This window comes from Salmo salar, chromosome ssa07 (genome assembly GCF_905237065.1).
Source record: "Salmo salar chromosome ssa07, Ssal_v3.1, whole genome shotgun sequence".
NCBI classification, from domain to species: Eukaryota; Metazoa; Chordata; class Actinopteri; order Salmoniformes; family Salmonidae; genus Salmo; species Salmo salar.
In genome coordinates, this window is record NC_059448.1 from 64,767,476 (window position 1) to 64,791,031 (window position 23,556).

The 23,556-nt window shown below is 47.2% G+C and overlaps 1 protein-coding gene across 1 annotated transcript in view; it reads right to left on the bottom strand.

Moving 5' to 3' along the window:
* Positions 1-3,431: 3,431 nt before the first annotated feature.
* Positions 3,432-23,556, bottom strand: part of LOC106576657 (ELKS/Rab6-interacting/CAST family member 1) — a 634,388-nt gene continuing 614,263 nt past the window's right edge. The window contains 1 exon segment of the mRNA XM_045722464.1: positions 3,432-4,030. Within this exon segment, the coding sequence (XP_045578420.1) occupies positions 3,893-4,030 (138 nt within the window). The 3' untranslated portion in view covers positions 3,432-3,892.

Below are 23,556 nucleotides of genomic sequence, written 5' to 3' on the forward strand. Positions count from 1 at the left end.
AAACGGTGGGTTTGTGACCTCCATACGCTCTCATCACAGCTCTAAATCAGGGGAGATCCATTAGCTAACTACACCTGGTTTTCATGGGAAATGGAAAGAGCCTGTGATGCGGCTTCCGCTTTCGGACGTCAACAAGGCGACACTCCATCTTAACTCCTCCTCCACATTTACTGGATTGGTTGAACAGTGCAGAAGAGAACCTCCCACAACAGAAAGAACCAGCGCCTCACACCTGCTATGTTAGGTTAGCTGAAGACATACGATCCATACCATCTCAACTGGGTCTGCTGTTTAACATCTAACATCACCATAGGAAATCCTGTCTAGAGAGTCCTGTCTAGAGAGTCCTGTCTAGGGAACCCTGTCTAGGGAGCCCTGTCTAGAGTCCCTGTCTAGGGAGTCCTGTCTAGGGAGTCCTGTCTAGGGAGCCTAAGTCCCTTCTAAGTCCTGTCTAGGGAGTCCTGTCTAGAGAGTCCTGTCTAGAGAGTCCTGTCTAGAGTCCTGTCTAGGCAGCCCTGTCTAGAGAGTCCTGTCTAGAGAGTCCTGTCTAGAGAGTCCTGTCTAGAGTCCCTGTCTAGTGAGTCCTGTCTAGGGAGTCATGTCTAAAGAGTCCAGTCTAGGGAGTCCTGTCTAGGGAGTCCTGTCTAGGGAGTCCTGTCTAGAGAGTCCTGTCTAGAGTCCCTGTCTAGAGAGTCCTGTCTAGGGAGCCCTGTCTAGAGAGTCCTGTCTTGAGAGTCCTGTCTAGAGTCCCTGTCTAGTGAGTCCTGTCTAGTGAGTCCTGTCTAGAGAGTCCTGTCTAAAGAGTCCTGTCTAGGGAGTCCTGTCTAGAGAGTCCTGTCTAGGGAGCCCTGTCTAGAGAGTCCTGTCTAAAGAGTCCTGTCTAAAGAGTCCTGTCTAAAGAGTCCTGTCTAGAGAGCCCTGTCTAGGAGTCCTGTCTAGGGAGTCCTGTCTAGAGAGTCCTGTCTAGAGAGTCCTGTCTAGAGTCCCTGTCTAGTGAGTCCTGTCTAGTGAGTCCTGTCTAGGGAGCCCTGTCTAAAGACTCCTGTCTAGAGAGTCCTGTCTAAAGAGTCCTGTCTAAAGACTCCTGTCTAGAGAGTCCTGTCTAAAGAGTCCTGTCTAAAGACTCCTGTCTAGAGAGTCCTGTCTAAAGAGTCCTGTCTAAAGACTCCTGTCGAGAGACTCCTGTCTAGAGAGTCCTGTCTAGTGAGTCCTGTCTAGGGAGCCCTGTCTAAAGACTCCTGTCTAGAGAGACCTGTCTAGAGAGTCCTGTCTAGTGAGTCCTGTCTAGGGAGCCCTGTCTAAAGACTCCTGTCTAGAGAGTCCTGTCTAGAGAGTCCTGTCTAGTGAGTCCTGTCTAGGGGAGCCCTGTCTAAAGACTCCTGTCTAGTGAGTCCTGTCTAGAGAGTCCTGTCTAGAGAGTCCTGTCTAGTGAGTCCTGTCTAGTGAGTCCTGTCTAGAGAGTCCTGTCTAGTGAGTCCTGTCTAGCTCATGAGTCCTGTCTAGGGGAGTCCTGTCTAGAGAGTCCTGTCTAGAGAGTCCTGTCTAGAGAGTCCTGTCTAAAGAGTCCTTATGAGGTTTAAAATCCCAGATAAAGCTAGATATATTCTATCTGTATTTCAACATCAATACCCGTGCCCAGAATAGATATCACTTTCCCTGTAGAAACACACTTTCACTGTTGTTACAGTGAGTGGTGAGCATTTGTGTGGCTTGAATGTCTCAATAATACTGTTGTTGCTTGAGTGTCTCAATAATAGTGTTGTTTTTCATCTCCTAACTCTAACCTTTCAACGGGTGACAACTGAAATAAAAACATGACTAGGTTTCTTGTTCCCCAAAACCATCAGAGAACTGTCATAATAGAGAAGAACAAACTCTCTCTAACAACCAAAGCAAAAGGTAACAGCAAAGAAATGGCATCAAAGGTCATTTAAATTCATATTCCCAGATCTCTGATCTAGGCTGTATCCCAAAGGGCACCCTAGTCCCTATATAGTGCACTACTTTTCACAAGAGTTCTATGTTCTGTTATAATCTCCACCCGGCACAGCCAGAGAAGGACTGGCCTCCCCTCATAGCCTGGTTCCTCTCTAGGTTTCTTCCTAGGTTCCTGCCTTTCTAGGGAGTTTTTCCTAGCCACCGTGCTTCTACATCTGCATTGCTTGCTGTTTGGGGTTTTAGGCTGGGTTTCTGTACAGCACTTTGTGACATCGGCTGATGTAAAACGGGCTTTATAAATACATTTGAATGATTGATTGATTGATTGATTGATATGGGCCGTGATGAAATGTAGTGTTCTATACAGGGAATAGGGTTCCATGTGGAATGCAGTACAACAGGACAGAAAGCAAAGCTGTAGGAGGGATTCTAGAATGGCCTAAGTAGTGGGTACATGACCATGATTCAGAGTCTCTAGCTTCTCTTCATATTGGCCATAATGATTTCCCCGTCCCATTAGGACAGTCACTTCTGACACTAACTGTGTGGTAACTAAGCAGTAGTAACTAAGCAGTAACTGTGTAGTAACTAAGCAGTAGTTACTAAGCAGTAACTGTGTAGAAACTAAGCAGTAACTGTGTGGTAACTAAGCAGTAACTGTGTAGTAACTAAGCAGTAGTAACTAAGCAGTAACTGTGTAGTAACTAAGCAGTAGTAACTAAGCAGTAACTGTGTGGTAACTAAGCAGTAGTAACTAAGCAGTAACTGTGTAGTAACTAAGCAGTAGTAACTAAGCAGTAACTGTGTAGTAACTAAGCAGTAGTAACTAAGCAGTAACTGTGTGGTAACTAAGCAGTAACTGTCTGGTAACTAAGCAGTAACTGTGTGGTAACTAAGCAGTAACTGTGTAGTAACTAAGCAGTAACTGTGTAGTAACTAAGCAGTAGTAACTAAGCAGTAACTGTGTGGTAACTAAGCAGTAACCGTGTAGTAACTAAGTAGTAACTTTGTGGTAACTAAGCAGTAACTGTGTAGTAACTAAGCAGTAACTGTGTAGTAACTAAGCAGTAACTGTGTGGTAACTAAGCAGTAACTGTGTAGTAACTAAGCAGTAACTGTGTGGTAACTAAGCAGTAACTGTGTAGTAACTAAGCAGTAGTAACTAAGCAGTAACTGTGTGGTAACTAAGCAGTAACTGTGTAGTAACTAAGAAGTAACTGTGTAGTAACTAAGCAGTAACTGTGTAGTAACTAAGCAGTAACTGTGTAGTAACTAAGCAGTAACTGTGTAGTAACTAAGCAGTAGTAACTAAGCAGTAACTGTGTGGTAACTAAGCAGTAACTGTGTAGTAACTAAGAAGTAACTGTGTAGTAACTAAGCAGTAACTGTGTAGTAACTAAGCAGTAACTGTGTAGTAACTAAGCAGTAGTAACTAAGCAGTAACTGTGTAGTAATTAAGCAGTAACTGTGTAGTAACGCTATGTAGTACTAAGCAGTAGTAACTAAGCAGTAACTGTGTAGTAATTAAGCAGTAACTGTGTGGTAACTAAGCAGTAACTGTGTGGTAACTAAGCAGTAACTGTGTAGTAACTAAGCAGTAACTGTGTGGTAACTAAGCAGTAACTGTATGTGAGTAACACTAATATAACATGCTTGACCACACCTTAGTAACGGACAGGTTTTGTGGTCAAGTCAAAGAAAGACAGGGTTCAACGTCATGAACGGTTCAAGAAGGCCTTCTCACCACAAACATTTTTAGATTTAGAGAAAGGATTTTTGCACCAATCTGACAACTCATTTTTTAAAAATCTGTAAGAAATCCCCAAAGAGATATTGGGAGAACTGGTAAGGCAGGAAATGAAGGACTGCGAATATAAAAGCATCTCTCTCTCTCTCTCTTTACACGTGTGAGAGTGTGGCTGGCGGGGGATATTGAAAGGTGTGCGTTTTGTGGTCAGCAGGACTCTTCCAGGGCGTTGACCACCTGTTCCAGGATGTCAGGGCAGTGGTCAGCGATCTGCTGCAGGACACAGTTAGCATACTCCTGGAGTTCTGCACTCTCCCTCTCACACACCGCCAGCTCCGACTCCAACTGATGGGGTGAGGAAGAGGAGGGAGGGGAGAGGGAGGGAGAGAGAAGAGAGAGAGGGGGAGAAGAGAGAGAGGGGGAGAGGAGAGAGAGAGAGAAATGTTAAAAACATGTATTTTGTAACGTCACATCATAGGTCAGGTACATAGCAACATACTGTAAACAACAAAACAGTGAGAGAACACACATGGACTTTCTGGACAAATGCTGTTTCTCGTCAGTGGAGAGAGAAGAACCTCCATGGTAGACAGCCTAACTGACTGGCCTTAAGTCTCCCAGGGCTGATGGGACTGTACAGATATCTCCCTCTGTCCTCCTCCTTCCCCTCTCCCTCTATCCCTTCTTTCTTCTGTGAGAGGTGATAGGTCACAGGAAATGGGTAGCTAGTGCGCTGTAAAGAAGTGAGCGGAGGAGGAGAGCAGAGGAGGAGAAAGAGAGAGCTAGAGAGGGAAAGAAAGAGGGACTGAGTGATTTAGAGAGGGGGAACATCCGTGTGAGTTAACAACCTCTCCACCTCTTCTCCCCCTCCATCTCTCCTTGTCCTTCTCCTCTCCTCCTCCACCACTTCTCCCCCTCCATCTCTCCTTGTCCTTCTCCTCTCCTCCTCCACCACTTCTCCCCCTCCATCTCTCCTTGTCCTTCTCCTCTCCTCCTCCTCTTCTCCCCCTCCATCTCTCCTTGTCCTTCCACCTCTCCACCTGGCCCAGGGTCATCCCCTCTCTCTCCCCCCTCACGCTCCCCTCTCCCTCCCTGGACCATGAATCCACAGCTGATCCCCTCTTCACATCCACAACCTCCACTAACTCACTTAACCCATTTAAATTCTCCTGGAATGCTCCATTCCTCTACCAACTCACTTAACCCATTTAAATTCTCCTGGAGTGCTCCATTCCTCTACCAACTCACTTAACCCATTTAAATTCTCCTGGAGTGCTCCATTCCTCTACCAACTCACTTAACCCATTTAAATTCTCCTGGAATGCTCCATTCCTCTACCAACTCACTTAACCCATTTAAATTCTCCTGGAATGCTCCATTCCTCAACCAACTACCCAACAGCTCTTTTTAAGTCATTATATCAAATTGTACACTTGGAATGTTCATCTGAAAGGTGTAATTTTCCTCTCATTAATGGAATCTGAACCTAAAGGGGATTTAATGTTGGACAGCTCCTCAGGCTAATGATCCTCACAGGTGGGGTTATCTTTAACACAGGCTGTGGCCCAATTGGCCCCCTATTCCTTAGAAGGGCCCATAAGGCTCTGGTAAAAATGAGTGCCTTACATAGGGAATAGGGTGCTATCTGGGATACAGACAAGATCTTTAACACACAGATAACTTTTTCCAAATTATTTTTTCAAAAGGCTGGGGGTTGAGAGGTGACGAGGGGAAAGTGTGTGTGTGTCCTGGCTGTTGAGGTACCAGCTATGCCTTATGAAATCAGTGCTGGCATTAACAGGTGGCTGGCTGGTGGCACGCACACACACACACACACACACACGCACGCACACGGAGACACACACAGGCACACCGAGACACACAGGCGTGCGCATAGACACACACACACACACACACACACACACACACACACACACACACACACACACACACACACACACACACACACACACACACACACACACACACACACACACACACACGCCCAGTGCTTGGCGCGTGGGGGAGTTGACGTAAGGATGGTCAGAGAGAGCGAAGGGGCAGATTCTGCTGTACTTCTCAAGAAGCTGTAAAAGATTCTCCATAAACATATTCCCTTCAAGAGCTGTTACCCTCAACACACCCACATACGGACAAACTGGGAGAGAGAGAGATGGGAAAGGGAAGGAGGGAGGGAGGGAATGAGAGATGAGGAAAGAACACCAGCTGCCCAGAGAGTGTGTGTGTGAGGGAGAGAGAGACCAAGAGAGAAAAGAGGAGAAGAGAGTGTAGTATTCATTTCAGGCTCTGTCTTCCATCACTGTCAGAAATCCCAGAGGCCGAGAGTACTGTAGATCGGAGCTGGACAAACAGCACTGACACACACACACACACACACACACACACACACACACACACACACACCACACACACACACACACACACACACACACACACACACACACACCAGGAGGCCAAGCGTGGCCCGCTCCGCTCCACACCCCAGAAATCACTGGGGTCTTCCTCTCTCTCCCTGGGCCTCTTCGAACAGAATTGTTTCGCTGTGCCGGACAGCTTTTAAATTGCTTTTCACATTTTGAACAGACGCCAGTGATCCAAACCCCATAGTTCTTTCATTCGCCTATAACAAAGTAGGATTTTATTCATAAAAACGATTTTCTTTGGCTGGATCCATGTTGAAATGTCAAAGTAACAGGGAAGATGATAAAGACATCTGAAACAACACAGTCAGGTCATATTCACAGATCATCAGGTCGACATCTCTTTATGTGTCAAGTCTGGATCTTCAACTATTTCATCATTAATAAACCACAACACACACGGATCCTTAGATGGTAGAGGAGAAGACAGAACTGTTAGACTGAATGTTATTACAACTGGACCGGCTCAGACGCTCAGTGACATAGAGAATGACAGATCTTACATCGGTGCCCAGTAGAGAGAGAGAGAGAGAGAAGAGAAGGAGAGGAGAGGGAGTAGGACAGAAAGAGACAGACACTTAGTGACATTGTAATGGCATATTTTCTCTATTCCATCCAGTAAATATGCCCACTGCCCTGGTGAGAGAGGGGGCTTTGGGACACACTCCCCGCAGGCTTTACTGCACGTCTGTAGAGATGATGGCACTGTGGCACTTGCAAGTTTACAAACAAAAGGATGCTTCTTCATTCAAGGATATAAAACTTACAGACTTTCTAATATAAAAGATAGAAAACTAAAATGTTCCTTATAATTCCTCTAATTCTAATAACATATAAGTGCAATAAATGAAGACTATTGCGTACAGTAAATTCAAGATATCATATGAGCAAGTGTGGTCCCCCGTCTAAACCAAGACTCCTCCTCGTAGGCCCGACTTCCTCCCTCAAATAACCTTTAACCTTTCCTCCTCCCATAGCCACCGCCTCGGCCACAAGGGGGGTAGTCATCTCCAATAACTGATAATGCTCTGGTTATTGTATACAAATACACACTGGCTATTTGTCTCTAACAGACAGAGAATGACAGTCTGGACCTACGTGACATGGAGAGAGAGAGAGATAGAAGGAGAGATAGAGAGAGAGAGATTGATGGAGCGATAGAGAGAGAATGAGAGATAGAGAGAGGAGAGATAGCGAGCGAGAGGAGAGAGAGAGAGAAGGAGAGATAGAGAGAGAGAAGGAGAGATAGAGATTGATGGAGAGATAGAGAGAGAGAAGGAGAGATAGAGATTGATGGAGAGATAGAGAGAGATTGAAGAAGAGATAGAGAGATGGAAGGAGAGATAGAGAGAGAGGAGATAGAGAGAGAGAAAAGGAGAGAGAGAGAGATTGATGGAGAGATAGAGAGAGATTGAAGGAGAGATAGAGAGAGATTGAAGGAGAGAGAGAGAGAGAGAGAGAGAGAGAGAGAGAGAGAGAGAGAGAGAGAGAGAGAGAAAGAGAGAGAGATAGACTGTGGTCCGCTCACCAACCAAGAATTGACAAAATGGGACAAACACCAAATTAAGACGGAAAAAATATCCTCTGTGTACAACGTAGAACACCAAATAAGAGAAGGTCAACCAGTGAAGAACAAACACCATTGTAAATACAACCCATATTTATGTTTATTTATTTTCCCTTTTGTACTTTAACCATTTGTACATCGTTATAACACTGTATATATACATAATATGACATTTGTAGATTGAAGGAGAGATAGAGAGAGTTAAGGAGAGATAGATAGATTGAAGGAGAGATAGAGAGGAGAGATAGAAGGAGAGATAGAGAGGAGAGATAGAGAGAGGAGAGATTGAAGGAGAGATGGAAAGATAGAGAGAGATTGAAGGAGAGATAGAGAGAGAGAGATTGAAGGAGAGCTAGAGATAGAGAGAGAGAGAAGGAGAGGAGAGAAAGAGGCAAAGAGCAAGCTACTACACACTAAGTTCAAAGGTCATCCAGGGGGAGTGTGGGGCAGATATGCCCACTGAAAGAGGCCAGTTTCCAGCCTGGTTCCCCTCCCTGCCTGCTTCCATACATGGTCCACTGCAAATGGCCCAGCCCTGATCATCTATGGTCCACCACCGACCGCTAGGTCTCTGGGTCTGTGAGTCTCTAACCAGGGGGAGGGGGTGACCAGGTACTGGCTGATCTAGAAACTCATTTCTGGACCTGCTATCTGTATCACCTGGGAACCCTGTTATAACAAGACACTCACTAAGGTTTGGTGGGTGGGGGGGGGACCAGGCTGGAAACTGGCCTCTTTCAGAGAGAGCAAGGAGAAACCAGAGTGTTGGTGTAACCAGCAAGGTGAAAGAGGAGAGGTAGAGAGAGGTAGAGAGAGAGGTAAAGAGAGAGGTAGAGAGAGGTAAAGAGAGAGGTAGAGAGAGGTAAAGAGAGAGGTAAAGAGAGAGGTAAAGAGAGAGGTAGAGAGAGGTAGAGAGAGATAGAGAGAGAGGTAGAGAGAGAGGTAGAGAGAGGTAAAGAGAGAGGTAAGGAGAGAGGTAAAGAAAGAGGTAAAGAGAGAGGTAGAGAGAGGTAGAGAAAGAGGTAGAGAGAGAGGTAGAGAGGTAGAGAGAGGTAGAGAGAGGTAGAGAGAGAGAGGTAAAGAGAGAGAGAGGGAGAGGTAGAGAGGTAGAGAGAGGTAGAGAGAGGTAGAAAAAGAGGTAGAGGTAGAGAGAGAGGTAGAGAGAGAGGCAGAGAGGTAGAGAGAGGTAAAGAGAGAGAGAGAGAGAGAGAGGGAGAGGTAAAGAGAGAGAGAGAGGTAGAGAGAGGTAGAGAGAGAGAGGTAGAGAGAGAGAGGTAAAGAGAGAGAGGTAAAGAGAGGTAGAGAGAGAGGTAAAGAGAGAGAGGTAAAGAGAGGTAGAGAGAGAGGTAAAGAGAGAGAGGTAAAGAGAGGTAGAGAGAGGTAGAGAAAGAGAGGTAAAGAGAGAGAGGTAAAGAGAGGTAGAGAGAGAGGTAAAGAGAGAGGTAAAGAGAGGTAGAGAGAGAGGTAAAGAGAGAGAGGTAAAGAGAGGTAGAGAGAGAGGTAAAGAGAGAGAGGTAAAGAGAGGTAGAGAGAGAGGTAGAGAGAGAGGTAAAGAGAGAGAGGTAAAGAGAGGTAGAGAGAGAGGTAAAGAGAGAGAGGTAAAGAGAGGTAGAGAGAGGTAGAGAAAGAGAGGTAAAGAGAGAGAGGTAAAGAGAGGTAGAGAGAGAGGTAAAGAGAGAGGTAAAGAGAGGTAGAGAGAGAGGTAAAGAGAGAGAGGTAAAGAGAGGTAGAGAGAGAGGTAAAGAGAGAGAGGTAAAGAGAGGTAGAGAGAGAGGTAAAGAGAGAGAGGTAAAGAGAGGTAGAGAGAGAGGTAAAGAGAGAGAGGTAAAGAGAGGTAGAGAGAGAGGGTAAAGAGAGAGAGGTAAAGAGAGGTAGAGAGAGGTAGAGAAAGAGAGGTAAAGAGAGAGAGGTAAAGAGAGGTAGAGAGAGAGGTAAAGAGAGAGGTAAAGAGAGGTAGAGAGAGAGGTAAAGAGAGAGAGGTAAAGAGAGGTAGAGAGAGAGGGATAGAGAGAGAGGTAAAGAGAGGTAGAGAGAGAGGTAAAGAGAGAGAGGTAGAGAGAGAGAGGTAGAGAGAGAGGTAAAGAGAGGTAGAGAGAGAGGTAGAGAGAGAGGTAAAGAGAGAGAGGTAAAGAGAGGTAGAGAGAGAGGTAAAGAGAGAGAGGTAAAGAGAGGTAGAGAGAGAGGTTGAGAGTGTATTGAGTCATGTGTTGGAGGTAATGAAGCTTGACCAGCAGGCTGATATATGAGCCCGTTTCCCCTGTCTCCTCTGGGGTGAGGGCTAGGGGCGCTGGGCTGGGGTTGGAGGGGTGAGACTTGGTTTGGCAGAGCACGCTCCTTTCTCCAAGCCCCATTAGGATCACCCAGCGGGGAACCACCGCTTCGGCAGGCACAGAGAGCTTCACACACACACAGTCACACACACACACCCGTCTGAGGCCCTGCACCCCACACTGGTCTAACTGTAGGTGTGAGGCCCTGCACCCCACACTGGTCTAACTGTAGGTGTGAGGCCCTGCACCCCACACTGGTCTAACTGTAGGTGTGAGGCCCTACACCCCACACTGGTCTAACTGTAGGTGTGAGGCCCTGCACCCCACACTGGTCTAACTGTAGGTGTGAGGCCCTACACCCCACACTGGTCTAACTGTAGGTGTGAGGCCCTGCACCCCACACTGGTCTAACTGTAGGTGTGAGGCCCTGCACCCCACACTGGTCTAACTGTAGGTGTGAGGCCCTACACCCCACACTGGTCTAACTGTAGGTGTGAGGCCCTACACCCCACACTGGTCTAACTGTAGGTGTGAGGCCCTGCACCCCACACTGGTCTAACTGTAGGTGTGAGGCCCTACACCCCACACTGGTCTAACTGTAGGTGTGAGGCCCTGCACCCCACACTGGTCTAACTGTAGGTGTGAGGCCCTGCACCCCACACTGGTCTAACTGTAGGTGTGAGGCCCTGCACCCCACACTGGTCTAACTGTAGGTGTGAGGCCCTGCACCCCACACTGGTCTAACTGTAGGTGTGAGGCCCTACACCCCACACTGGTCTAACTGTAGGTGTGAGGCCCTGCACCCCACACTGGTCTAACTGTAGGTGTGAGGCCCTGCACCCCACACTGGTCTAACTGTAGGTGTGAGGCCCTGCACCCCACACTGGTCTAACTGTAGGTGTGAGGCCCTGCACCCCACACTGGTCTAACTGTAGGTGTAAGGCCCTACACCCCACACTGGTCTACACTGAGGGGGCAACATAGCAATGATATTGACATTGGCATGAGTATATAGACAGACAACACCTGGGCTTGAATGTACTGTCTACTGCCCTCACCACAAACCCACATCAGTCTCCACAGACAGTCTATACACTGACCTGGCTGACACATACAGACAGTCCTCACACTGACCTGGCTGACACATACAGACAGTCCTCACACTGACCTGGCTGACACATACAGACAGTCCTCACACTGACCTGGCTGACACATACAGACAGTCCTCACACTGACCTGGCTGACACATACAGACAGTCCTCACACTGACCTGGCTGACACATACAGACAGTCCTCACACTGACCTGGCTGACACATACAGTCTATACACTGACCTGGCTGACACATACAGACAGTCCTCACACTGACCTGGCTGACACATACAGACAGTCCTCACACTGACCTGGCTGACACATACAGACAGTCCTCACACTGACCTGGCTGACACATACAGACAGTCCTCACACTGACCTGGCTGACACATACAGTCTATACACTGACCTGGCTGACACATACAGACAGTCCTCACACTGACCTGGCTGACACATACAGACAGTCTATACACTGACCTGGCTGACACATACAGACAGTCCTCACACTGACCTGGCTGACACATACAGACAGTCTATACACTGACTTGGCTGACACATACAGACAGTCCTCACACTGACCTGGCTGACACATACAGACAGTCTATACACTGACCTGGCTGACACATACAGACAGTCCTCACACTGACCTGGCTGACACATACAGACAGTCCTCACACTGACCTGGCTGACACATACAGACAGTCCTCACACTGACCTGGCTGACACATACAGACAGTCTATACACTGACCTGGCTGACACATACAGACAGTCCTCACACTGACCTGGCTGACACATACAGACAGTCTATACACTGACTTGGCTGACACATACAGTCTATACACTGACCTGGCTGACACATACAGACAGTCCTCACACTGACCTGGCTGACACATACAGACAGTCCTCACACTGACCTGGCTGACACATACAGACAGTCCTCATACTGTCCTGGCTGACACATACAGACAGTCCTCACACTGACCTGGCTGACACATACAGACAGTCCTCACACTGTCCTGGCTGACACATACAGACAGTCCTCATACTGTCCTGGCTGACACATACAATGTGTTGAGGTCTGATCAAGTCAAATCAAATTGTTTTGGTCCTACGGATTAAAGGGTTTCTCTTTATTTTTACTATTTTCTACATTGTATAATAATAGTGAAGACATAACTATGAAATAACACATATGGAATCATGTAGTAACTGAAAAAGTGTTAAACAAATCAACATATATGTTATATTTTATATTCTTCAAAGTAGCCACCTTATGCCTTGATGACAGCTTTGTACACTCTGGGGTCCTATGGTGTTGAAGGATGAGCTAAATGAACAGCATTCTTACATTCCTCTTGTCCAGATGGGCAGTGGACAGTGTGAGGTGAAATGATCCTTGACTAGTCTCTCAAAGCACTTCATGATGACAGAAGTGAGGTCTACGGGGCGATAGTCATTTAGCTCAGTTACCTTTGCTTCCTTGGGTAGTACACACAGTCAGCGTCCCAAATGGCAAGCTATTCCTTATATAGTGAAGTACTTTAGACCAGAGTCCTATTCCCTATATAGTGCACTACTTTAGACCAGAGTCCTATTCCCTATATAGTGCACTACTTTAGACCAGAGTCCTATTCCCTATATAGTGCACTACTTTAGACCAGAGTCCTATTCCCTATATAGTGCACTACTTTAGACCAGAGCCCTATTCCCTATATAATGCACTACTTTAGACCAGAGTCCTATTCCCTATATAGTGCACTACTTTAGACCAGAGCCCTATTCCCTATATAGTGCACTACTTTAGACCAGAGCCCTATTCCCTATATAGTGCACTACTTTAGACCAGAGTCCTATTCCCTATATAGTGCACTACTTTAGACCAGGGCCCATTTGGGAGGCAGCCACAGACAGCACCTCCATACCAGACGTCATATAGCTGTTAGATGGGTTTTAACTTTACGGTAGTATATTTAGCAAAGATCCCCAGAAAAAACAAGGCTGTAAAGATAAGGTTTTAGAGCCTAGGAGAGAGGTAACCTAGCCCACTATCTGTCTCTATGTCTTCTGCTGAGACCTCTGCTTTCATAGCCTTGACCCACAAATGGAGAGGTAGAGGAGGAAGGGAGGAGGGAGGGAGGGAGGGAGGGGTGAGTAGAAGGAGAAGGGTGGAGAGGGAGGGAGAGGGAGGGAGGGAGGAGGAGGGAGGGAGGGGGTGAGTAGAAGGGGAAGGGTGGAGAGGGAGGGAGAGGGAGGGAGGGGGGAGGGAGGGGGAGGGAGGGGTGAGTAGAAGGAATAGAAGGAAGAGAGTAGGATACTTTTTACTGGGTGTATTATAGAGGTAAAGGAGGGGAGGAGGGATAATGTTGGAGACTGTAGATGTTTTTACTGGGTGTATTATAGAGGTAAAGGAGGGGAGGAGGGATAATGTTGGAGACTAGATGTTTTTACTGGGTGTATTATAGAGGTAAAGGAGGGGAGGAGGGATAATGTTGGAGACTGTAGATGTTTTTTACTGGGTGTATTATAGAGGTAAAGGAGGGGAGGAGGGATAATGTTGGAGACTAGATGTTTTTACTGGGTGTATTATAGAGGTAAAGGAGGGAAGGAGGGATAATGTTGGAGACTGTAGATGTTTTTACTGGGTGTGTTATAGAGGTAAAGGAGGGGAGGAGGGATAATGTTAGAAACTAGATGTTTTTACTGGGTGTATTATAGAGGTAAAGGAGGGGAGGGATAATGTTGGAGACTGTAGATGTTTTTACTGGGTGTATTATAGAGGTAAAGGAGGGGAGGAGGGATAATGTTAGAGACTAGATGTTTTTACTGGGTGTATTATAGAGGTAAAGGAGGGGAGGAGGGATAATGTTGGAGACTAGATGTTTTAACTGGGTGTATTATAGAGGTAAAGGAGGGGAGGAGGGATAATGTTGGAGACTAGATGTTTTTACTGGGTGTATTATAGAGGTAAAGGAGGGGAGGAGGGATAATGTTGGAGACTAGATGTTTTTACTGGGTGTATTATAGAGGTAAAGGAGGGGAGGAGGGATAATGTTGGAGACTGTAGATGTTTTTACTGGGTGTATTATAGAGGTAAAGGAGGGGAGGAGGGATAATGTTGGAGACTGTAGATGTTTTTACTGGGTGTATTATAGAGGTAAAGGAGCATTAGGGTTCATTATCAGGGAGGATCATCATCTATCTGATCTGGGTTTACGGCTGCGGTGTGTGTGTTTGTGTGTGTGTGTGTTTTTGTGTGTGTGTGTTTTTGTGTGTGTGTGTGTGTTTTTTGTGTGTGTGTGTGTGTGTGTGTGTGTTTTGTGTGTGTGTGTGTGTGTGTGTGTGTTCAGATACACAGGTGGGGGTATTTCTGAAACGGTAATGAACTCAAAACTATGGGGTGGCCAGGTTGCAGTCTCGAGGCAAACTCCAACACACACACACACACACACACACACACACACACACACACACACACACACACACACACACACACACACACACACACACACACACACACACACACACACACACACACACACACATCCCACACACACAGAGGTTGAACCACTTAGCTGAGGAATGCTAATGGTCCAGAAGCAGAGTAGAGGCCGGCGTCCCAAACAGCACCCTATTCCCTATATAGTGCACTCCTTTTGACCAGAATCAGCACACTATATAGGGAATAGGGTGCTGTTTGGACTGCATATAGGTGGAATCTCAATATCATCTCAACTAGAACCTGACCTAAAGAAGAAAAATGTCCCTGAGACATTATCTGATTAGTGACTAGCTGCAGCAAAAGAACCATTAGAAGGTAATGTATTGTAAAACCATTAGAAGGTAATGTATTGTAAAACCATTAGAAGGTAATGTATTGTAAAACCATTAGAAGGTAATGTATTGTAAAACCATTAGAAGGTAATGTATTGTAAAACCATTAGAAGGTAATGTATTGTAGAACCATTAGAAGGTCATGTATTGTAAAACCATTAGAAGGTAATGTATTGTAGAACCATTAGAAGGTCATGTATTGTAGAACCATTAGAAGGTAATGTATTGTAGAACCATTAGAAGGTAATGTATTGTAGAACCATTAGAAGGTCATGTATTGTAAAACCATTAGAAGGTAATGTATTGTAGAACCATTAGAAGGTCATGTATTGTAGAACCATTAGAAGGTAATGTATTTAAACCATTAGAAGGTAATGTATTGTAAAACCATTAGAAGGTAATGTATTGTAAAACCATTAGAAGGTAATGTATTGTAAAACCATTAGAAGGTAATGTATTGTAAAACCATTAGAAGGTAATGTATTTGTCACGGCTGTCTGAAGGCCCAGCGTGTGTATCATTCCACATTTTATTTTAACTGTGAAACTATGTAAGACATACAAATAAACTCAGAAACAAAACAACATACACTTACTCAAAATACAATCTCCCACAAACCCCGGTGGGAAAAACAACTATGATCTCCAATTAGAGACAACGATGACCAGCTGCCTCTAATTAGAGATCATCTAAAAAAACAACAACATAGAAATACAGAAACAAGAACATGGCAACATAGAAAATCTAAACTAGGCACAACCCCGTCATGCCCTGATCTACTCTACCATAGAAAATAAAAGCTTCTATGGTCAGGACGTGACAGTATTGTAAAACCATTAGAAGGTAATGTATTGTAAAACCATTACGTACTAATGGTTCATAATATGACTGTGTCTTAGCTAACACCCTACGTAGCCCAGGTGATGTAGCTATAGTTAAATATGACTATGTCTTAGCTAACACCCTACGTAGCCCAGGTGATGTAGCTATAGTTAAATATGACTATGTCTTAGCTAACACCCTACGTAGCCCAGGTGATGTAGCTATAGTTAAATATGACTATGTCTTAGCTAACACCCTACGTAGCCCAGGTGATGTAGCTATAGTTAAATATGACTATGTCTTAGCTAACACCCTACGTAGCCCAGGTGATGTAGCTATAGTTAAATATGACTATGTCTTATCTAACACCCTACGTAGCCCAGGTGATGTAGCTATAGTTAAATATGACTATGTCTTAGCTAACACCCTACGTAGCCCAGGTGATGTAGCTATAGTTAAATATGACTGTGTCTTAGCTAACACCCTACGTAGCCCAGGTGATGTAGCTATAGTTAAATATGACTATGTCTTAGCTAACACCCTACGTAGCCCAGGTGATGTAGCTATAGTTAAATATGACTATGTCTTAGCTAACACCCTACGTAGCCCAGGAGATGTAGCTATAGTTAAATATGACTATGTCTTAGCTAACACCCTACGTAGCCCAGGTGATGTAGCTATAGTTAAATATGACTATGTCTTAGCTAACACCCTACGTAGCCCAGGAGATGTAGCTATAGTTAAATATGACTATGTCTTAGCTAACACCCTACGTAGCCAAGGTGATGTAGCTATAGTTAAATATGACTATGTCTTATCTAACACCCTACGTAGCCCAGGTGATGTAGCTATAGTTAAATATGACTATGTCTTAGCTAACACCCTACGTAGCCCAGGAGATGTAGCTATAGTTAAATATGACTATGTCTTAGCTAACACCCTACGTAGCCCAGGTGATGTAGCTATAGTTAAATATGACTATGTCTTATCTAACACCCTACGTAGCCCAGGTGATGTAGCTATAGTTAAATATGACTATGTCTTAGCTAACACCCTACGTAGCCCAGGTGATGTAGCTGTAGTTAAATATGACTATGTCTTAGCTAACACCCTACGTAGCCCAGGTGATGTAGCTATAGTTAAATATGACTATGTCTTAGCTAACACCCTACGTAGCCCAGGTGATGTAGCTATAGTTAAATATGACTGTGTCTTAGCTAACACCCTACGTAGCCCAGGAGATGTAGCTATAGTTAAATATGACTATGTCTTAGCTAACACCCTACGTAGCCCAGGTGATGTAGCTATAGTTAAATATGACTATGTCTTAGCTAACACCCTACGTAGCCCAGGTGATGTAGCTATAGTTAAATATTTTGTATTTTTAAAGTGTAGACATGGAGCTTCAGTTCTGGGCTTAGGGGCGGCAGGTAGCCTAGTGGTGAGAGCGTTGGGCCAGTAACCAAAAGGTAGCCTAGTGGTTAGAGCGTTGGACCAGTAACCAAAAGGTAGCCTAGTGGTTAGAGCGTTGGACCAGTAACCAAAAGGTAGCCTAGTGGTTAGAGCGTTGGACCAGTAACCAAAAGGTAGCCTAGTGGTTAGGGCGTTGGACCAGTAACCAGCAGGTAGCCTAGTGGTTAGAGCGTTGGACCAGTAACCAAAAGGTAGCCTAGTGGTTAGAGCGTTGGACCAGTAACCAAAAGGTAGCCTAGTGGTTAGAGTGTTTGACCAGTAACCAAAAGGTAGCCTAGTGGTTAGAGTGTTGGACCAGTAACCAGCAGGTAGCCTAGTGGTTAGAGCGTTGGACCAGTAACCAAAAGGTAGCCTAGTGGTTAGAGTGTTGGACCAGTAACCAGCAGGTAGCCTAGTGGTTAGAGCGTTGGACCAGTAACCAGCAGATAGCCTAGTGGTTAGAGCGTTGGACCAGTAACCAAAAGGTAGCCTAGTGGTTAGAGCGTTGGACCAGTAACCAAAAGGTAGCCTAGTGGGTAGAGCGTTGGACCAGTAACCAAAAGGTAGCCTAGTGGGTAGAGCGTTGGACCAGTAACCAAAAGGTAGCCTAGTGGTTAGAGCGTTGGGCCAGTAACCAAAAGGTAGCCTAGTGGTTAGAGCGTTGGACCAGTAACCAGCAGGTAGCCTAGTGGTTAGAGCGTTGGACCAGTAACCAAAAGGTAGCCTAGTGGGTAGAGCGTTGGACCAGTAACCAAAAGGTTGCTAGATCGAATCCCTGAGCTGAGAAGGTAAAAATGTTCCCCGGTAGACCGTCATTGTAAATAAGAATTTGTTCTAACTGACTTGCCTTGTTAAATAAAATGAGTGTAGAGGGATAACAAATCTACTGAGTTGAGCTGTTTTAGGAGTGTGTGTGTTAGAGAGACTGGGTTTTAGCTGTCCTCATGGAGAAGTTATACTGAGTGAAACCATCAGTGTCCCCCACCTAACCCACAGTCCAATGCCTAACCCACAGTGCTAACCAGTCCATGTCCTCTACCAGCAGATCCTCTCCTCTTGACCTGTCTCTCTTCCCACCTTCTCTCTGTCCTCTCTTCTCTTCTCTTCCCTCTCTTTCTCCACCTCCGTCATCAGACGTCCTCCATCGTTCATCACTCAGTTACTCTCTGGGATCGCCTTACCGCGTGTGTGTGTGTGTGTGTGTGTGTGTGTGTGTGTGTTCCACTGTGATTGGGGGGTAGAGGGTTAAGATATTGACTGTATATTTTGCCTTCAGCCTCTCTCTATTTCTCTCTCTCTCCCCAGCTTGTCGTCCCATTCCTGCCAATGGGGGAGAGATGGGGGGATGGAAGGGAGAGGAGGGGAGTGAGAACTGTTAAACCCATCAAGCCCTAATTAGATAAATCTGCATAAAGAAAGAAAGGCGAGCCAGCCCTGGTCCAGAACGTCAGCGTGACACATTCATCTGAGATCAAACAACCACTCTTTGATAAATGAAGATGTGCATCCCAAAAACACCTTAATCCCCATTTATTTAACTAGGCAAGTCAGTTAAGAACAAATTCTTATTTACATTGACGGCCTACCCCGGGCAAACCCTAACCCAGACAACACTGGGCCAATTGTGCACCGCCCTATGGGACTCCCAATCACGGCCGGTTGTGACACAGCCTGGAATCGAACCAGGGTCTGTAGTGACACTTTTAGCACTGAGATGCAATGCCTTAGACCGCTGCACCACTCGGGAGCCTCTATACAGCAGTGGTGTAAAGTACTTCAGTAAAAATACAACTTAAGTAGTTTTTGGGGGTATCTGTACTTTACTATTTATATTTTTGACAACTTTAACTTTTACTTGAGTCATTTTCTATTACAGTATCTTTACTTTTACTAAAGTATGGAAATCGGGTACTTTTTCCACTACTGCTAAACAGTATAGTGCTTCTGCCCAGGGCCCATAGGGTGCACTACTGTTAGTGAATATCATGCCATCTGGGACTCGCCCGAGGAAACGGATCCTGGTGCTTTATTTCAGACCACCAAATTAAAGGGTCCGTCATCTTCAGGAGCCCCGGCGGCATAAATCGCTTGCTAAAAAAATAATCAGTTCCCATAACCCCATTTCGTTTTTCCCTCTCTCTTCTCTCTGGTTCCCCCTAATCTCCTCCTCTTATGTCCCTGTGCCCCCTGCTCCAGACAACAGGATGAGCTCACTCTTCCTCCTCCTCCTCTCCTCCCTCTACCCTTCCCCCTCCTCCTCCCTCCACCCTTCCCCCCCTCCTCCTCCTCCTCCTCTCCTCCCTCTACCCTTCTCCCTTCTCCTCCTCTCCTCCCTCTACCCTTCCCCCCCCTCCTCCTCCTCTCCTCCCTCTACCCTTCCCCCTCCTCCTCCTCTCCTCCCTCTACCCTTCTCCCTCCTCCTCCTCTCCTCCCTCTACCCTTCCTCTTCCTCCTCCTCTCCTCCCTCTTCCTCCTCTCCTCCCTCTACCCTTCCCCCTCCTCCTCCCTCCACCCTTCCCCCCCTCCTCCTCCTCCTCTCCTCCCTCTACCCTTCCCCCTCCTCCTCCTCTCCTCCCTCTACCCATCCCCCTCCTCCTCCTTCTCCTCTCTCTACCCTTCCCCCCTCCTCCTCCTATCCTCCCTCTTCCTCCTCTCCTCCCTCTACCCTTCTCCCTTCTCCTCCTCTCCTCCCTCTACCCTTCTCCCTCCTCCTCCTCTCCTCCCTCCACCCTTCCCCCCTCCTCCTCCTCCTCTCCTCCCTCTACCCTTCTCCCTCCTCCTCCTCTCCTCCCTCTACCCTTCTCCCTCCTCCTCCTCTCCTCCCTCTACCCTTCTCCCTCCTCCTCCTCTCCTCCCTCTTCCTCCTCTCCTCCCTCCACCCTTCCCCCCTCCTCCTCTCCTCCCTCTACCCTTCTCCCTTCTCCTCCTCTCCTCCCTCTACCCATCCCCCTCCTCCTCCTCTCCTCCCTCTACCCTTCTCCCTCCTCCTCCTCTCCTCCCTCCACCCTTCCCCCCTCCTCCTCCTCCTCTCCTCCCTCTACCCTTCTCCCTCCTCCTCCTCTCCTCCCTCTACCCTTCCCCCCCTCCTCCTCCTCCTCTCCTCCCTCTACCCTTCTCCCTCCTCCTCCTCTCCTCCCTCTACCCTTCTCCCTCCTCCTCCTCTCCTCCCTCTACCCTTCTCCCTCCTCCTCCTCTCCTCCCTCTACCCTTCTCCCTCCTCCTCCTCTCCTCCCTCTACCCTTCTCCCTCCTCCTCCTCTCCTCCCTCTACCCTTCCCCCCCTCCTCCTCCTCTCCTCCCTCTACCCTTCCCCCTCCTCCTCTCCTCCCTCTACCCTTCCCTCTCTCCATCCATCCATCTATCCCTCCCTCCTTCTGTCAATTGTTCTAGAATCCCCTTCTCTCTTCTTCCCATGCCAGAATATTTATGTCTCTCTCTCTCTCTCTCTCATGCCTTCCCGTGCCCTAGGGTCTCCTCCTCCTCTCCTTCTCTATGTCGTTAGGCAGTATAACAACGCACCACTAATGCTCTGACAGGCCACTGAACCGGGCTGGCGCCGCTGGGCTGAACTGGGGATGGGGACAGGATCCGGAGAGAGAGAGAGAAGGAGATAGAGATGGAGAGAGTGTGACAAGGAGAAAGAGAGTGGGCAAATGAGTGGGTTCTCCCAAGGCTAGCTGGCATGAGTCAACACATATCCAAGCATACTCTTGGAAGACAATGGAAGTTGAATAGAATAATGATTATTCCTCCTTTTACGGCCCAATATGATGAAAAACCAGCATGTTCCCGTATTAAAGCCATCAGAGGTTCCATGGTGAAAGGGTTCCAAGCCCCAGTGGTTTGGTTTGGTGAGGGGTAGAGGGAAACGTTTCCTGATTTCACTGGCTGGGTCTTATATAGGGGCTGGGGTGATGGCAATAAAATAAGTCTCTCTGTCTCTCTGTCAGTCAGTCTGTCTCCCCGTTACACCTGGACACTGATATTATCAGTAGGGTGAGACAGTTCTTCATCCCTCAGTCTGTCTGTCTCCCCGTTACACCTGGACACTGATATTATCAGTAGGGTAAGACAGTTCTTCATCCCTCAGTCTGTCTGTCTCCCTGTTACACCTGGACACTGATATTATCAGTAGGGTGAGACAGTTCTTCATCCCTCAGTCTGTCTGTCTCCCCGTTACACCTGGACACTGATATTATCAGTAGGGTGAGACAGTTCTTCATCCCTCAGTCTGTCTAAGTTTTATAGCTGTTACCCTTTCACCTCTACCCATCACCGTCCCAACCCAGAAGTTACCCTTTCACCTCTACCCATCACCAACCCAACCCAGAAGTTACCCTTTCACCTCTACCCATCACCGTCCCAACCCAGAAGTTACCCTTTCACCTCTACCCATCACCGACCCAACCCAGAAGTTACCCTTTCACCTCTACCCATCACCAACCCAACCCAGAAGTTACCCTTTCACCTCTACCCATCACCAACCCAACCCAGAAGTTACCCTTTCACCTCTACCCATCACCAACCCAACCCAGAAGTTACCCTTTCACCTCTACCCATCACCAACCCAACCCAGAAGTTACCCTTTCACCTCTACCCATCACCAACCCAACCCAGAAGTTACCCTTTCACCTCTACCCATCACCAACCCAACCCAGAAGTTACCCTTTCACCTCTACCCATCACCGTCCCAACCCAGAAGTTACCCTTTCACCTCTACCCATCACCAACCCAACCCAGAAGTTACCCTTTCACCTCTACCCATCACCAACCCAACCCAGAAGTTACCCTTTCACCTCTACCCATCACCAACCCAACCCAGAAGTTACCCTTTCACCTCTACCCATCACCAACCCAACCCAGAAGTTACCCTTTCACCTCTACCCATCACCGTCCCAACCCAGAAGTTACCCTTTCACCTCTACCATCACCGTCCCAACCCAGAAGTTACCCTTTCACCTCTACCCATCACCAACCCAACCCAGAAGTTACCCTTTCACCTCTACCCATCACCAACCCAACCCAGAAGTTACCCTTTCACCTCTACCCATCACCAACCCAACCCAGAAGTTACCCTTTCACCTCTACCCATCACCAACCCAACCCAGAAGTTACCCTTTCACCTCTACCCATCACCAACCCAACCCAGAAGTTACCCTTTCACCTCTACCCATCACCAACCCAACCCAGAAGTTACCCTTTCACCTCTACCCATCACCAACCCAACCCAGAAGTTACCCTTTCACCTCTACCCATCACCCGACCCAACCCAGAAGTTACCCTTTCACCTCTACCCATCACCAACCCAACCCAGAAGTTACCCTTTCACCTCTACCCATCACCGTCCCAACCCAGAAGTTACCCTTTCACCTCTACCCATCACCAACCCAACCCAGAAGTTACCCTTTCACCTCTACCCATCACCAACCCAACCCAGAAGTTACCCTTTCACCTCTACCCATCACCAACCCAACCCAGAAGTTACCCTTTCACCTCTACCCATCACCAACCCAACCCAGAAGTTACCCTTTCACCTCTACCCATCACCGTCCCAACCCAGAAGTTACCCTTTCACCTCTACCCATCACCGTCCCAACCCAGAAGTTACCCTTTCACCTCTACCCATCACCAACCCAACCCAGAAGTTACCCTTTCACCTCTACCCATCACCAACCCAACCCAGAGGTTACCCTTTCACCTCTACCCATCACCAACCCAACCCATAAGTTACCCTTTCACCTCTACCCATCACCAACCCAACCCAGAAGTTACCCTTTCACCTCTACCCATCACCAACCCAACCCAGAAGTTACCCTTTCACCTCTACCCATCACCGTCCCAACCCAGAAGTTACCCTTTCACCTCTACCCATCACCAACCCAACCCAGAAGTTACCCTTTCACCTCTACCCATCACCAACCCAACCCAGAAGTTACCCTTTCACCTCTACCCATCACCGTCCCAACCCAGAAGTTACCCTTTCACCTCTACCCATCACCAACCCAACCCAGAAGTTACCCTTTCACCTCTACCCATCACCGTCCCAACCCAGAAGTTACCCTTTCACCTCTACCCATCACCAACCCAACCCAGAAGTTACCCTTTCACCTCTACCCATCACCGACCCAACCCAGAAGTTACCCTTTCACCTCTACCCATCACCGACCCAACCCAGAAGTTACCCTTTCACCTCTACCCATCACCAACCCAACCCAGAAGTTACCCTTTCACCTCTACCCATCACCAACCCAACCCAGAAGTTACCCTTTCACCTCTACCCATCACCGTCCCAACCCAGAAGTTACCCTTTCACCTCTACCCATCACCGTCCCAACCCAGAAGTTACCCTTTCACCTCTACCCATCACCGTCCCAACCCAGAAGTTACCCTTTCACCT